Here is a 13,621-nt window from a genome sequence, read left to right on the forward strand (position 1 = left end):
AACTTCTTGTGCGGTTGGTCGCGGGCTCCTGGCTGGTTGTCTCGCAAGTCATACATACCCTTGATCTACTACGTAGTACCACATCCGCTACAAGGCCGCGCCCTCTCCCTAAGCCCTGCCTGCGCCCACACATCTCCAACATTGCAATCCTGTTGCATTGATCTCAATCTCACCGTCATGGCATCTCTCAAAGGCCCTGGTGCTCCTCAGAAGCACGACGGCTCCGACCTACGCATTGCGATCGTCCACGCGCGCTGGAACACCACCATGATCGACGCTCTGGTCAGCGGTGCGAAGAAGACCATGCTGGCTGCGGGCGTGAAGGAAGAGAACATCGTGATCGAGTCTGTACCGGGGTCATATGAGCTCCCCATGGCAGTCCAACGGGTCTACGCCGCATCTCAAATCCAAAGCACAGCCAGCACCGTGGCTGGCGGGATGGGCAGTCTGGCCAGCGGTATCGGTGATTTATTGGGCGGAAGCAACTCCACCACCGACTTGCAAGGAAGCCTCCAGCCTGGCCCTCCTGAGACCGAGAAGAAAGAGTCGCAAGCATCAAGACATGTCTTCGATGCGATTATCGCCATTGGAGTGTTGATCAAGGGAGAAACTATGCATTTCGAGTATATTGCAGATGCGGTCAGCCATGGCCTGATGAGGGTGCAGCTGGACAGCGGAGTCCCTGTGATCTTTGGTCTTCTCACGGTGCTGAATGAGGCTCAAGGCCTGGCGAGAGCAGGTCTGGAAGGTGGCAGCGGCAAAGAAGCCACTGGCCACAACCATGGAGAAGACTGGGGGAATGCCGCCGTGGAACTAGGAGTCAAGCGCAGAGGTTGGAGTCAAGGCAAGATTGCAGGGTCGTGATTTTGTAGGCCAGGCTTCTTCCTATCACCGTTACTCTCAGAAAGATACCGACCAAAAAAGAGTCTAGAGCCTAGGCAAGTTGGGCATTGAACTGTACGTGGCTCGGAATGAAGACAAAATTAGAACCTGTTTTGGAAAGACAGCGCCTCTTTGCCTTTGGAGACCAGGCCTTTGGACCACCTCATACGCCAATAATGCTACAATGCTGTGAAGACAGGTATCAAATCACTCCTGCATGGCATCTCCTTCTTCCTCTTCTTCTTCATCGTCGTCTCCCTCTAGACTCTTCTTGGCGGCCTTTTCGGCTTCCTCCAGCAGTTCTTGTGGAACGTGTTGATGTCGACCTTTCGTTGGGCCGTCCAGCGTCGAGATCCAGGTCATCTCCAGTTCGAATTCCTTGTCTTTGGAATCCTCATGTGCAACGTAGATGATTCTCGCAGCCTCCATAACAGCATCTTTCAGCGTCAGAGAGCAGGTCGGGGAGTCCAGATCCAGCTTTTCTAACTCGGCCTTTGCAGCTTGTCGGCCTTTGCCAGTTGCAGCACCATAGTAACCCTGGTAAGGTTAGTGAGGTTGTCGCCAAAGTTGAATGATTGCACATACCCAGTACAACCCACTAGGTTCAATCATGTAAAGACCGGGACCACCTCTTTTGACGGCTTCGTCCTCCGCTTTCCCTCCTGCGCCAGTGGATGGGCCGAATCCGACTTGTCCGTCCACGCCTAGCTCAGCTTCTGAATCCCATCCACCCAGAATAGCTGTGACTCCAAATGGTCGTACACTCGAATAGAGTGTGTATGCCTGGACATAGCCTCCCATCCTCGAAGCCAGAGCACTGACGGGGATAGGACCTTTGTATGTCTGCCGCCAGCTGCTTGCTTCGTCTCTTGCTCTGCTGATGAGATGACGGCCATCTGGTAACAATCCTGAAGTCACAACACCTGCGTGGCGATCCACCGTTGATATTCTCATGTTGGCGCTGGGCTTTAACAGCTTGGAGGATATGATCTTCTCGCAGGCAAGGACCACGCCGTGCTTCGTCCGGATTCCGATGCTGGTTCCCCCATTTTCTACTGCCTTGACCGCATATTCAACTTGGAAGTTTCGCCCATCAGGTGAGAACACAGAGTTCGAAAGATCGTAGCCTGTTCCTATCGACGTCTGTTTGGAGCCGATTCAGCAGTGCACTTGAGCAGACGAGAAGAGCAACTTACCATTGCAACGAAGGTGAACTGGAGTGATTTAGAAGGCCTGTAGGGGATTTGAGATCAACTAGAAAGGAAGTTCAGGACAACTGCAAGCGCTTCATTCAAGACAGGGCGTGGAAGATGTGTAGACCGTTAAAGCACATCAACTCGTCAACTGCAGGCGTCCAAACCGCGTAACATGGTCGATGGCCTGAAAGAGGTTTAGTCGATTTGGGGTCCTTGGCGCAGTTGAAGCTGAACTTGAAGGTCGAGTCATTCCGTCACTGTCACCATCTCACATCTCATCTGCTGTCCTATCTTTTCTTTCTGTCGACTGATTCTCTATCTCGTCGATTGACTCTTTGTCTTGCCTACGAGCCGTTTTCCAGCTTTGATATTACGCTGATCTCGGTCTTGCTCCTCCAAAAACTACAGGATCTCCCCCTTTCTGATTGTCCCTCCTCCCCCTAGAGCTCACCTCCTTACCGAGCAACAGGCCTCCCCACCCAGTTACCTGATCCGGCCGGACTACAGGCTTTCTGGACTGGATTCTCTGGACCGTTGGTACAACTCTTCCGTTCTGGAACCAGGATCTCTGGCCGTCGGGGCCACTCCGGATCCGGACACGCAGCTGGACATACCTGGAGCTTCTATAGCCTTTGTGTCGTTTAGCTAGATTAATACGAATCTGAAGCCTGAATCTCGGATTTCTGCTTCCTTATCTCTCTGGTTCTCATTGTTGCAAAAGGCTCTCTTATCTGGTGCTATTGTCGAGTTAAAGTCTGAGGTCATGGCGTCCGCCATCCACAGATGCCAGCATTGTGGCTATGAGACGGACCTCTCCAGCAATTTGGCGGTGTTTGAAGACAACCCACACTGCAGACAGGTTTGTTGAATTCCCATCCCGGTTCATGACCTTCTGATTCGCCTCTCTAGTGCGGACTATCGGCCCATGAGAGCGACATCAAGATGCAGGACGACCTCATCAACATGATGGCACGCACCCTCCAACTCGGCCCTTTCCCACACGACCAGCACGACATGTCTACGCCACCAACTCCCCAAGTTCTCCCTGAGCCAGCACCTATTACGTATATCTCGCAACATTATCACCACTCGGCACATCAGGTGCCCGCCAACGACCTTCCTGTGTCTACAATCCTCGAAAACTGCGGGATCAATGCTGCCGCGCTGTTCCCTTCACAGTTGCAGCTGTTTAAAAACGCAGAGCCGGACCAAAGATTGAGGTTGATAGAGTTGTGGCAGATCGCTCCTCCTACGTACGGGAATCAGATGCATCCTGATGACCTAGCAGATTGGCCACAATCGAGCATGGAGAAGGAAGTGGAGGCTGCAAAGTATCGTCTGGAGAGAATTGAACAAGGCAAATTCCAGACCTTTGGCCTACCAGGACACAGCGCTCGCAACAATGCAGAACCGTACATACTGCAAGGCTACAACCCGTTACCAGATGATGGTGGAAAGGAAGTGGCAGTGGAAGATGGGGCCGTCAGGACCGGGGCAGACTACAACCAATCCACTGATCCGGCGTACAAGAGCCGGGAGTGGTGGAAGTTTTCGGAGGAGGCTGAACCGATGGAGCATCAATATGGCATGCTCCAGCAGATGTACGGGTTCTTGGACTACACATCAAGCCGACCAAACGACGGCGATGCAGAAATGTCATGAGGGAAGCACGAAGGCGAAGCAAGGACGGCATAGCATAGAATGGGGATCTCATGGTGATGGTCCTCTTGATCATGGGCGTAGGATATATTATTGTTGCATTGATTGGTCTGTAGACAGAGTATAGCTTTCCTTTTGTTGGACGGGAATGATACATTCACAGCAATCAGACTTCCACCATGTTATTCAGGGCAAATATCTCTCAAAATTCCACAGTCTGATAGCCTCGAGTCGCGCGAAAGTGTCAAGCAACAGTAATAGCCGCGTCTAGATGTGGAGTAGTTGATGAGGTAGTTGATGAGGTAGTTGATGGAGATCCAGATATGCGATCGAGTCCGCCGTCAAAATCACCAACGCTAGTCATTTGTCGGCTCGTTACCCGGATTGGGTTCCAACTATCTGTATGAGGCGAACGAGACCACGAATAACTATAAGTCAACCGGCCATAACATCTCCCAACATTGAAGCACAGGTGCATTGAGATCGCCCTACGACACAGACAGAGGCTAAACTTTGAAACCATGACCTAGAGCTTGACGTGGCCGAGTCTCTTCAACAGACTTCCCTCCGCTCCCACTCGAACCCAATCTCCTGCGTCCGCGCCCGTCCGCCTCCCTTCCTTCGTCGACCGCCTCTCCTGCTTCGGGGCAGCGAACCCCCAGCATGGCTTCCATGAGCAAAAGAACACAGGCGCGTAATGAGCGGGAGTTACACGAGCTGCTTCGTCTGCCCGGAAACTCGCAATGCGCCGACTGTGGTGCGAGCAACCCAGCATGGGCGAGCTGGAATCTAGGCATTTTCCTCTGTATGCGGTGCGCCTCTCTGCACCGCAAACTGGGGACGCATATTTCCAAAGTCAAGTCTCTGAGTATGGATACCTGGACTGCAGAGCAGGTGGAGGTGGGTGCCGTGAATACCTCATCAACAAGACACAAACACTGACAGACAACAGAACATGAAACGCAATGGGAACATCGCCGTGAACAAGGTCTACAACCCCAAGAACAAGAAACCGGATATTCCACTCGATGCTGATGAGGTTGATGCGGCGATGGAGCGGTTCATACGCAAGAAGTATCAAGAAAAGAGTCTCTCGGATGGGAAGCCAGAGCCTCCACAGCGCGACGATGCAGTCCCCCAGACTTACTCGAGACCTGAGGAACGAGAACGAGACCGAGACCGAGAATCACCCCCGCCGCCTCTCCCGCCGAAGAAAGGAAGATTCTTTGGCTTTGGTCTTCGCGCAACCTCGTCCATCTCTAATCTGAAGAAGCACGACAAGAAGAAACTGCCCAGGGAGCCTCGCGTAGACGGCGCATTTCCTATCTCGTCTGATGATTACACTTCGATGTCGAGGATGGCAGATGCCCGCTTCGAGATGACAGATGCAGAGTTGCAGGACCGACTCGATGCCCTGCGAGACATGGGGTTCACGGACACTGAGCGCAACATGGACCTGCTGCGCCGACTGGGCGGCAATGTTGAGAGGACGATTGAGAGATTGGTCCAAGAAGGACCGAGTGATTCGACCAAGTCTTCGGCCGCGAGACGACCAGACCAGCGTGCAAATGGAAACTCCAGGACTGCATCTTCACGCAATCCTGGACCTTCTGCATCATCAGAGCCGTCCTATAACCCGTTCACGCAAATGACCAACCAAGAAACAGTCGGTCTGTCCCTGACCAAACCGCAACAATCTGCAAATCCTCCCGGGCAGGCATACCAAAGCAACAATCCCTTCGGTCCAGTCGCCAACAATCAACCTCAGACTGGGCTTGAACAGTCCTTCCAGTCTATGCAACTGGGGCATCCACTCTTCCCTCACAGCACAGGAGGCTATCCAAGTCAACCGGCTCCTCTACAAGATCCTCGGTCACAGTATTCTATGACACCTCCGGTTCCCTCGACACACTTCCCACAAGGCTATGTTGCTTCGCCGGCGGCGATGCCTATGAACACAAACCCGTTTTTCGAATCCTCAACTGGCGCGCCTCAGCAGTCTACGGGGAACAATCCATTCATGGCGCAAGCCGCGGCCGCTCCGACCCCTTCAGCATCCTCTATTAATCCATTCTTCAGCGCCCAGTCTTTCCAGCCCGCACAAGCAGCGCCGATGCAACAGCAGCGGCAGTTCTCCCTTCCTACTAATTTGAATCCTTTCGGCTTACCGCCGTCGCAAGCATCGTCTCAAACAACACAAAACCCAATGCCTTCACAGTTCCAGCAATATGAGCCAGCGACAAACAACCCTTTCCAGCAGCAGCAGCAGCAGCAGCAGCATCAACAACAACAATCACAACCTCAAAGCCCTCAACACCAACCACCAACCTCAAGTTTCCCCCAGTTTGGGTACGGCCAGCCTCAGACACAACCGCAGTCGCAAATGCAACCTCAACAGCAAATGCCGCAGTTCCAGCAACAGCAACAACAATTTAATCAGCAACCTCAACCCCTAACCGCCCAGCAAACCGGGCGATACGACAAGAACTCGATCCTGGCACTTTACAATTATCCTCAACTAGCGCCGAAACCGTTGGCCTCAATCCCGGAACCAGGACCGGAAGGGGACCTTGCGAGCTCGTCTCACCAACAATCACAACAACAACCGCAGCAGCAGCAATATCATCAACAACAATCGCAACACCCACAGCAGCAATATCAGCAACATCATCAACCACAGCAACAACAACAACCACAGCAGCAATATCAACAACCACAACAGCAACAGCAACTATCTCCCGCACCCTCAGGCAACATCTACAACACCACCCAACCAAACGCAATCTCCCTGACCCCAACCCGCAGCGCCACCATGCCTGCATCGATGTCCATCTCCAACATGCACTCCGCTGGCGGCGGGGGAAGCCGGAACCCCTTTCTCATGAATACGGCCAACACAGCCACAAATTCCAATCTCAATGCCAATCACAACCCTAACAACTTTCCAACTCCAGCTGAATATGGCGGATATGCTGGCGGATATGCCAGTGGTGGTGGAGGTGGGAATACCTTCACTCCGGCTTCTCCGACTAGACCGCAGGGCCAGGGTGGTATGATGGCCAGATATCGTCACGCCAGTGCGGAGAGCGTGAGTATCAGTAATCTGGACAATGGGCGGCATAGTCCTGATGCTTTTGCGAGCTTGAGCGCTCGGTCTATCAGATGAGAAGGTCAAGGCCAAGGTCAAGAGGAAGAGGAAGAGGAAGATGAGATGGACACTAGGGTATTCGGGTTTATGAGGATCATTGATTGTTGGGTCATTGAGTTTGGGTTAGATGTAAGGTATAAGATGTACGATGTGAGAGGTGGAGGCAAGACAGATGTATTTATTCTGTTCATCTGTCTGTCTGTCCGCTGGTCTGCATGTCACCAGTCGACCCAGGCGGGCCCTTTGCGAGTTAAATTGATCCATACTAGTACATGAACATTGGCGTTCGTTTGATGAGACTTTACAGATAACGAAAGAAAGGGGATAGAACCCCTTTTCGAGGTGTGGTGTTGAAGTTCATATATATTCGAGAATGGAGGAACTGTTGATGGACAAACACGATCTCGTTCTTGACTTCCTTCCTGGCAGAGAAATGAGGTTGAGGACCAGATTAGACATTCAGTAAAGGTACCAACTGTACTGTTAGGATAGTGTACCACTTCCACCATCTCAGGTACCTCAAATCAGTCTCCATGCGAGTGCTGCTGGTCCGGCTCGTCTCTGACTTTCCAGAATGGCTTCTCGACGACTCGAGTCACAGAGCTACTCTTTTTCGTTTGTGTGTTTTGCTTTTCTTGCATCTTTTGAGCCTTCTTCTCCGTTCTTTTCAGTTCCTGCTTCTTGATATTGTCCTCATCCTGACTCACACCCCGCTGTGCATGTGGGTCACGAATGGCGTCCTGAAAGGCATCTTGATCCACCAAGACCTTACTACTAGCTCTGTTCCCAGGTTCGACGCCCGTTCTGTCTCCCATATTTTGTTTGGTGTTAGGAGGAGGAGGAGGAGGATCGAGACACCAGACCACAACGTCACCCGTCCTCCGCCAGTCGTCGTGCCAATGACTATTGAAGAAGCGGCGACACTCTCCGTACCCGCTGCCGCGCAGGGCAATGGAGAGTGTCGGTTCCAGCTGGGCGAAGAAGACGAGGTATTCCGGCCAAGGACGCCGTCCTTGGCGTGTGGTCCACCAGATGTCTTCTTGCTCGTGATCTCCACGGTGGTTTTGGTGTTGGTGTTGGTTATGGGAGCGGCCGAGGCCGATAGACGGGGTTTCCGAGTTGAAGAGTACAGCGTGGTTGGAACGTCGGTTTTGGGTGCTAGCGGAGATACCGTTAGAATGGGCTTGAAGACGTGGATGTTTTGACCGGGGCGGGTCTCGTGACATGTGCTTCTTCAGCCATACGCCTGGGTCGGCGTAGAATTGGTCGGCTTCGTCGAGATAGGTTGCTCGCTCGGTCAAGGGGAGGTCCAGGGGCGGGTCGCATGTCAATGCCCAGGCGTGGATTCCTGGGGAATATGATGTTGGTGGGTATTGCAGGTGAGAGCGCCACGGGGTGGAATGGCATGGCATGAGCATGCCGATGGTCATGTTTGTGGGAGAGCCCATTCCGAGTCTAGAACCAGAGCCGGAACTAGAACCGGGTTCCGATTCAATGCCAGCTTCAGCACCCAATCCCACACCCGCCCGAAATGTCGTAGCAGTCACAGGAAGATACGTGGTCTCAAACTCATTCCGTAGATAGTGCGTCAGCTGGATGATGCCCGAATTGTGGATTTGGGTTGTATAATATGATATTGACACGTTGAGACCAACAAGTAGAACCAGCAACACTCTCCTCGCCAGGCGTCGTGATGGTCTGGACTGCTGAGCTGAGGTTCGCGAGCCAAAGAATAAAGACAACGGAAGTCCCGTCACAATATGTAGAGCGGGTAGTAGAGGGTAGATGAAGCGGACCTCTTTATGAGCGATGATAGAAAAACAGGCCGGGACAAGCAGACATATGATAGAGAGTGAGCGTAGCACTGCGTGTCCCGCCGAGGTGACCTCGCTTGTTGAAATATTCGAGTTCAGGCTGCGATAAAGCCCGACCAGGGTGAATGGCAACGCCGTCGTGAGTAGGAGAGGATAGCCTTGGGAGATGTAGTAATGCCAATCATTATTGCCGTAGAATGTTGCCAGCGACTGTACGACGTTGACACGGAGGAAATTCAACGGTGGAAACGCCCATGTATCGTAGAAGATGCGATCGACGATCGCCGAGAGAAGAAGGATCAGCCCTCCACAGAGAATGGTCTCTCTCATGAACAGTGGGCATTCCACCCAGGTAGGTCCAATTGATCTCCATCCTCGTAGAAAGGTCAGCATTGTGAGACTCGCCCATATCAGGATATTAGTAGGGCGTAGGACCGTGGCTACGGCAGCACAAAGCAAGGCACGTCTCAGTCTGGTCACTTCATCCGTCCCGTCGACATCGTCCCGGACACGTATGTTGCGAATGTCGGGTTTGTCCAGGGGTAACTGCCAATGCCATGGCCAGTTGTATAGAGCGACAATGGTCAGAGTCGTTTCCATGGAATTGGAGAACGTCCGTGTAGAGCAGAACCACTGCCACGGACTAATGACTGTGAGACAGAAAGTCGCCAGCGTCGCCGTCGAATTCGCTCCGTAGACACATGATGCAAGCTTCCAGGTGTACAAGTCACCCAGGGCGGCAAAGAAGCCTTGTAGAGCCTTGGGCGAAGCGAGGAGTAGTTCTGCCCGTGCATGAGGTTCGAGCTTGAACAACTCAGCAATTGCCTGGGCGCCACGATAACCGAAGCCAAAGATGGCCGGGTGTATGGCAGACCGTAGATGTCTGTTCCACTCCTGTTTCGCTCAATAAGCTTCCTGGCCGCGCTGTAAAGCATTGTGACTTGTATCGCACCCATGTTATCCACGCCCCGGCATCTTTCCCAAAGGCCAAACGCCATGCAGGCTCCAAGGCCTGGAAGTATTCGTCCGGCTGGAAGAAGGTCTGAACGGTCAGAGTATTCAGGAGTCGAAAGCCGATCAACCACAGGAAGATATTCTGTCGCCCGAGGGAAAGGAAAGGGGATGTTTCTGATTGAGATGGACGTGTTTCCGAAGCATTGAGGTTCGCGATGGTGCTATGCTTCAGCGCTGCGTCGGACTTGGATGGCTCTGTGTCGCCATTGTCGCCCATTGCAATAGCATTGGATCAACCAGACCTGCCCGATGGCGCAGTGTCATGAGGTTCGAGATTGTCCAGTCAACCAGGATGCGTGCTCGTTCATCGTTCAGAGCGCGTTCTACCACATTTGCACAGGATCGTGGAGATGATTTCGTCTCCGGTCTCCAACAATTTCCCCCGCGCAGCCTCGTCACATCCCACAAGGCTATTGCAGTACATTTGATGATAAGAAAGGACAAGGTTCTGAAGAGCCTTAAGACATGCAAGCACTCGTAAACAAATACTGGCTAGCAAAAGAAAGTGGCATTGCTGGTTTACAAACTGAATGGCCCTAATCCACTGTTTTCCCTTTCCCATACAATACAGCTAAAGTCCTGCCTCACGTAGGTATCGTAGCATTCAGTCACTTGCTGGACGCCTGTTTCTCCCAAACTTCCCCGCTTAGCCCATGAATGAATAACACGGCATGATAACTGCCCAGATGATCGTGTCCTTTGCTCGCTTCGTCTATTCGACAGTAACCGATTTGGCCAAGTTACGTGGGAAGTCCACGTTCAAGCCTTCAGCCACAGCAAGCCAGTAGGCGATGAGTTGCAGAGGAATGACGTTCAGCAGACCTTGCAAGCAGTCGACTGTCTTTGGAACCTCGATACGCTCCGTCTTGTCGGGTGGGAATTCGGGATCAGCTTTGTTGCAGATCACAATGGGTCGTCCGCCCCGGGCAATTACTGTAGCCATGTTAGTTTGTCAATCAGAAGGAATCGCGGGAGTACTGACCTTGTTGATACGCGTTCAGTGATTTGGGGAAAATGTCGTCTCGGGTGAGGATCATGATGATGGGCAGATTTTCATCAACCAACGCCAACACACCGTGCTTGAGTTCTCCAGACATGACCGCTTCGCAGTGCAGATACGAGATCTCTTTGATTTTCAACGCACCCTCGAGAGCAGTCGAGTACTGGCTGCCGCGGCCAAGGAGCAACAACGACTTCTGGTTCTGCAAGAATTTGGCACACATTTCCTTGATCGAGTCGTTGAGTTTGAGAATATCCCGAATTTGGTCACTGACTCTCGCCAATCCATCAATGATCTCTGCCCGACGTTGGGACTTGGACGCACGATCCTCACTCAGCGACAGAGCGAACATGATCATGGCGACAAATTGAGAGGTGTACGCTTTGGTCGAGGCAACACCAATCTCCGGTCCAGCATTGATGTGCACACCACAGTGAGTGAGCATGGAGATGGAGGAACCAACCACGTTGACGATACCGACAGTGAGTGCACCACGCTCCAAGCAGTATCGCAGTGCCAGCAGCGAGTCGGCGGTCTCGCCAGATTGTGACACAAACACGCAGGTGTCGTCACGGAAGACAGGTGCCTGTCTGTCCAGGAAGTCCGAGGCCAATTCGACAGCAATCGGAATCTCGGTCAGCTCCTCAAATGCACCCCGGACAGCCATGCACGAATGATAGCTGGTACCGCAGGCGATGAAAATGATTCTTCTGCAGCGTCGAATGGTGCTGATGTACTGCCTCAGGCCTCCCAGGGTGACTGACTTGTTGGTCACGTCCAGACGACCACGCATGGTGTTGACGACGGACTCAGGCTGCTCAAAGATTTCCTTTTGCATGAAATGGTCAAACTTGCCCTTCATGATCTCCTGGAGCTCGAGCTCGATGGTTTGGATTGCACGGACGTTGGAAGTGCCGTCATCCTTGGTCAATCGGTGGATGTTGAGCTGGCCCTCGTGGATGTGAGCAATGTCATCATCCTCCAGGTAGAGAACCTTCTTGGTGTGCTCGACAAGCGCCGATGCATCCGACGAGAGGAAGAATTCTGCTGGCTGCGGCATGCCGTCGTCAGACAAGAATGCTCGTGACTGCGATCGGTGGAGAAGCGACTTGTCAGGGGGAGCCAAGAGGCCGCCAGGAGACAGCAGACCAGCCGCCGACTTCTTCATGGCAACATTGTGGTTGGCCTTCTCCGCCGGCAAGGCGCCACCATCTTCAGAGTACTCAACGTCGACGAAATCCACCTTCATCTTCTTCGCTGTCTTGACTCCCACCACCAAGGGCGAACCTTTGCGTGCAGCAATGACCTCATGGGGATAGTGAACGGATTTCAGGAGCAGACCAAATGCACCCTGCAATTCCTTGATCACTGCCTTTCCGAGAGTGGTGAAATCAATGTCCGGGTGGGAATCGTAGAGGAATTTGGCGAGTTTAGCAATGCACTCGGTATCGGTCTCAGTCTCGAACTTGAAACCCTTTCCCTCGAGCAAGGCCCTAAGTTCTTTGTAGTTTGTGATGATGCCGTTGTGGACAACAGCGAACTCCCATTTGGGATCAGATCTGTGACCAGTCAGCCTCTTGTCCATCACTCCGCTTTGGCATGCAAACTGACCTGTGGGGATGGCAGTTGAGTCGGGAGGGTTGACCGTGGGTGGCCCAACGGGTGTGTGCAATTCCACAATGAGAGTCGAAGACCTTGGTCATGTCCACGTCCGAGCTGTCCACCAACTCGCGTAGTTTGGCCACCTTGCCCACCTCTTTGAACGCAAAGACCTCATTCTTTTTGTCACCATCGACGGCGAGACCGGCGGAGTCGTACCCTCTGTATTCGAGGCGGGAAAGACCTGAGAGGGATAACAGTGAGTTGAGAATCCCGGATCAAACCAAAGTCTTTCACATACCATTGAGCAAGGTTTCAATAATGAACCTGCGGTCCTTCTCCACCAAGTAGTTGATGTAGCCGAAAATGCCACTGGTTCATGTCAGTCAGTAGGGCCCAAGGGAATGCATGGGACAGCCACGAACCACATCTTGAGCGATGCCTAGTAACAACTCAGGAATGAGGCAGTCCGGCTGGAAGTGAAGTGAACGTAGAGCGCACGATTCAAGATTTGAGTCGAACTGTAGAAGTCGGGGGAGGCAAGTGTCGAACAAAGGGCAGCCAGGAAATGGCCGTTCAGGGAAATAAAGAAGGGAGGGATTGGCGGTTCGGTAAGAGGGTATGTAGACAGGTCAGAGCCAGTCCAACGGATGAGGAAGGAAGGAGGATTAGAAGGCAGGAGTCGTCTCAAGCTGCAGTGAGCTGAACGGTCGGTCGTGGTTGACGAACTTGGTGCAGCCTGAGGTTGTTGTATATTATTACGGGCTGAGGTTCCGAGATCTGACACTGCAGTGTTTTGTGGTGCTTTTGAGGCCAGTCTCGGACGCGGTCATCGATCAGCACCCCGTACACAGTCCAGAGTGCGTACACAAAGCGTGAATCGACAAGAGTAATGAACGCAGACTCTAGAGTGCCCCAAGCGCGCGCAGGGTCTCACTAGCCGGACCTAATAGTTAGAATTCCAGGCTTGAGAGGCCGCTATCCACAGAGTCTTAGCCCCCATACGCCACCGCAGCACAGGCCTGCAGCTCCTCCAACGCCCTTCAGCGCCCTTGCACACGAGCCCATAAGCCATTCTCGCCCCCACTAGCACGCTCTGGCCTGCACAGCAACCGCCCGTTGACGAACCTTGGCAGGCACAACACCACAGTCAACGCGATAGTCAGGAAATAGTTTTCTAGAAGACCGAAAATCCTGCCTGCCAGTTTCCAATATAACGTCAATCAGAGAGAGCCGCTCTAGATCCAATGAATGCCCTTTTGATTTTCACGGCGAACGGTGACTAATAACAGAATCTTCTCCTCATTCT

At 52.7% G+C, this 13,621-nt stretch overlaps 6 protein-coding genes across 6 annotated transcripts; 3 read left to right on the forward strand and 3 right to left on the reverse strand.

Moving 5' to 3' along the window:
* Positions 1–177: 177 nt before the first annotated feature.
* A1O1_09064 (6,7-dimethyl-8-ribityllumazine synthase) lies at positions 178–864 on the forward strand (the record flags this gene model as incomplete). The annotated part of the gene is made up of 1 exon (XM_007729921.1): positions 178–864. One exon carries the CDS (start codon positions 178–180, stop codon positions 862–864), a length of 687 nt encoding a protein of 228 aa, XP_007728111.1.
* A 225-nt stretch (positions 865–1,089) lies between these two features.
* Positions 1,090–2,081, reverse strand: A1O1_09065 (20S proteasome subunit alpha 7; the record flags this gene model as incomplete). The annotated part of the gene is made up of 3 exons (XM_007729922.1): positions 1,090–1,419; positions 1,468–2,025; positions 2,079–2,081. The coding sequence occupies 3 exons, from the start codon at positions 2,079–2,081 to the stop codon at positions 1,090–1,092; spliced, it is 891 nt and encodes a 296-aa protein (XP_007728112.1).
* A 760-nt stretch (positions 2,082–2,841) lies between these two features.
* Positions 2,842–3,740, forward strand: A1O1_09066 (uncharacterized protein; the record flags this gene model as incomplete). Its single annotated transcript, XM_007729923.1, has 2 exons — positions 2,842–2,937; positions 2,988–3,740. The coding sequence occupies 2 exons, from the start codon at positions 2,842–2,844 to the stop codon at positions 3,738–3,740; spliced, it is 849 nt and encodes a 282-aa protein (XP_007728113.1).
* A 660-nt stretch (positions 3,741–4,400) lies between these two features.
* On the forward strand, positions 4,401–6,903 carry A1O1_09067 (uncharacterized protein; the record flags this gene model as incomplete). The annotated part of the gene is made up of 2 exons (XM_007729924.1): positions 4,401–4,637; positions 4,690–6,903. The coding sequence occupies 2 exons, from the start codon at positions 4,401–4,403 to the stop codon at positions 6,901–6,903; spliced, it is 2,451 nt and encodes an 816-aa protein (XP_007728114.1).
* Positions 6,904–7,409: 506 nt separating this feature from the next.
* Positions 7,410–9,930, reverse strand: A1O1_09068 (uncharacterized protein; the record flags this gene model as incomplete). Its single annotated transcript, XM_007729925.1, has 2 exons — positions 7,410–9,593; positions 9,652–9,930. The coding sequence occupies 2 exons, from the start codon at positions 9,928–9,930 to the stop codon at positions 7,410–7,412; spliced, it is 2,463 nt and encodes an 820-aa protein (XP_007728115.1).
* A 495-nt stretch (positions 9,931–10,425) lies between these two features.
* On the reverse strand, positions 10,426–12,742 carry A1O1_09069 (glucosamine-fructose-6-phosphate aminotransferase; the record flags this gene model as incomplete). The annotated part of the gene is made up of 5 exons (XM_007729926.1): positions 10,426–10,646; positions 10,696–12,272; positions 12,325–12,556; positions 12,614–12,684; positions 12,738–12,742. The coding sequence occupies 5 exons, from the start codon at positions 12,740–12,742 to the stop codon at positions 10,426–10,428; spliced, it is 2,106 nt and encodes a 701-aa protein (XP_007728116.1).
* Between the last annotated feature and the right edge of the window lie 879 nt (positions 12,743–13,621).

Source organism: Capronia coronata (genome assembly GCF_000585585.1).
Source record: "Capronia coronata CBS 617.96 chromosome Unknown acBCG-supercont1.11, whole genome shotgun sequence".
NCBI lineage: Eukaryota > Fungi > Ascomycota > Eurotiomycetes > Chaetothyriales > Herpotrichiellaceae > Capronia > Capronia coronata.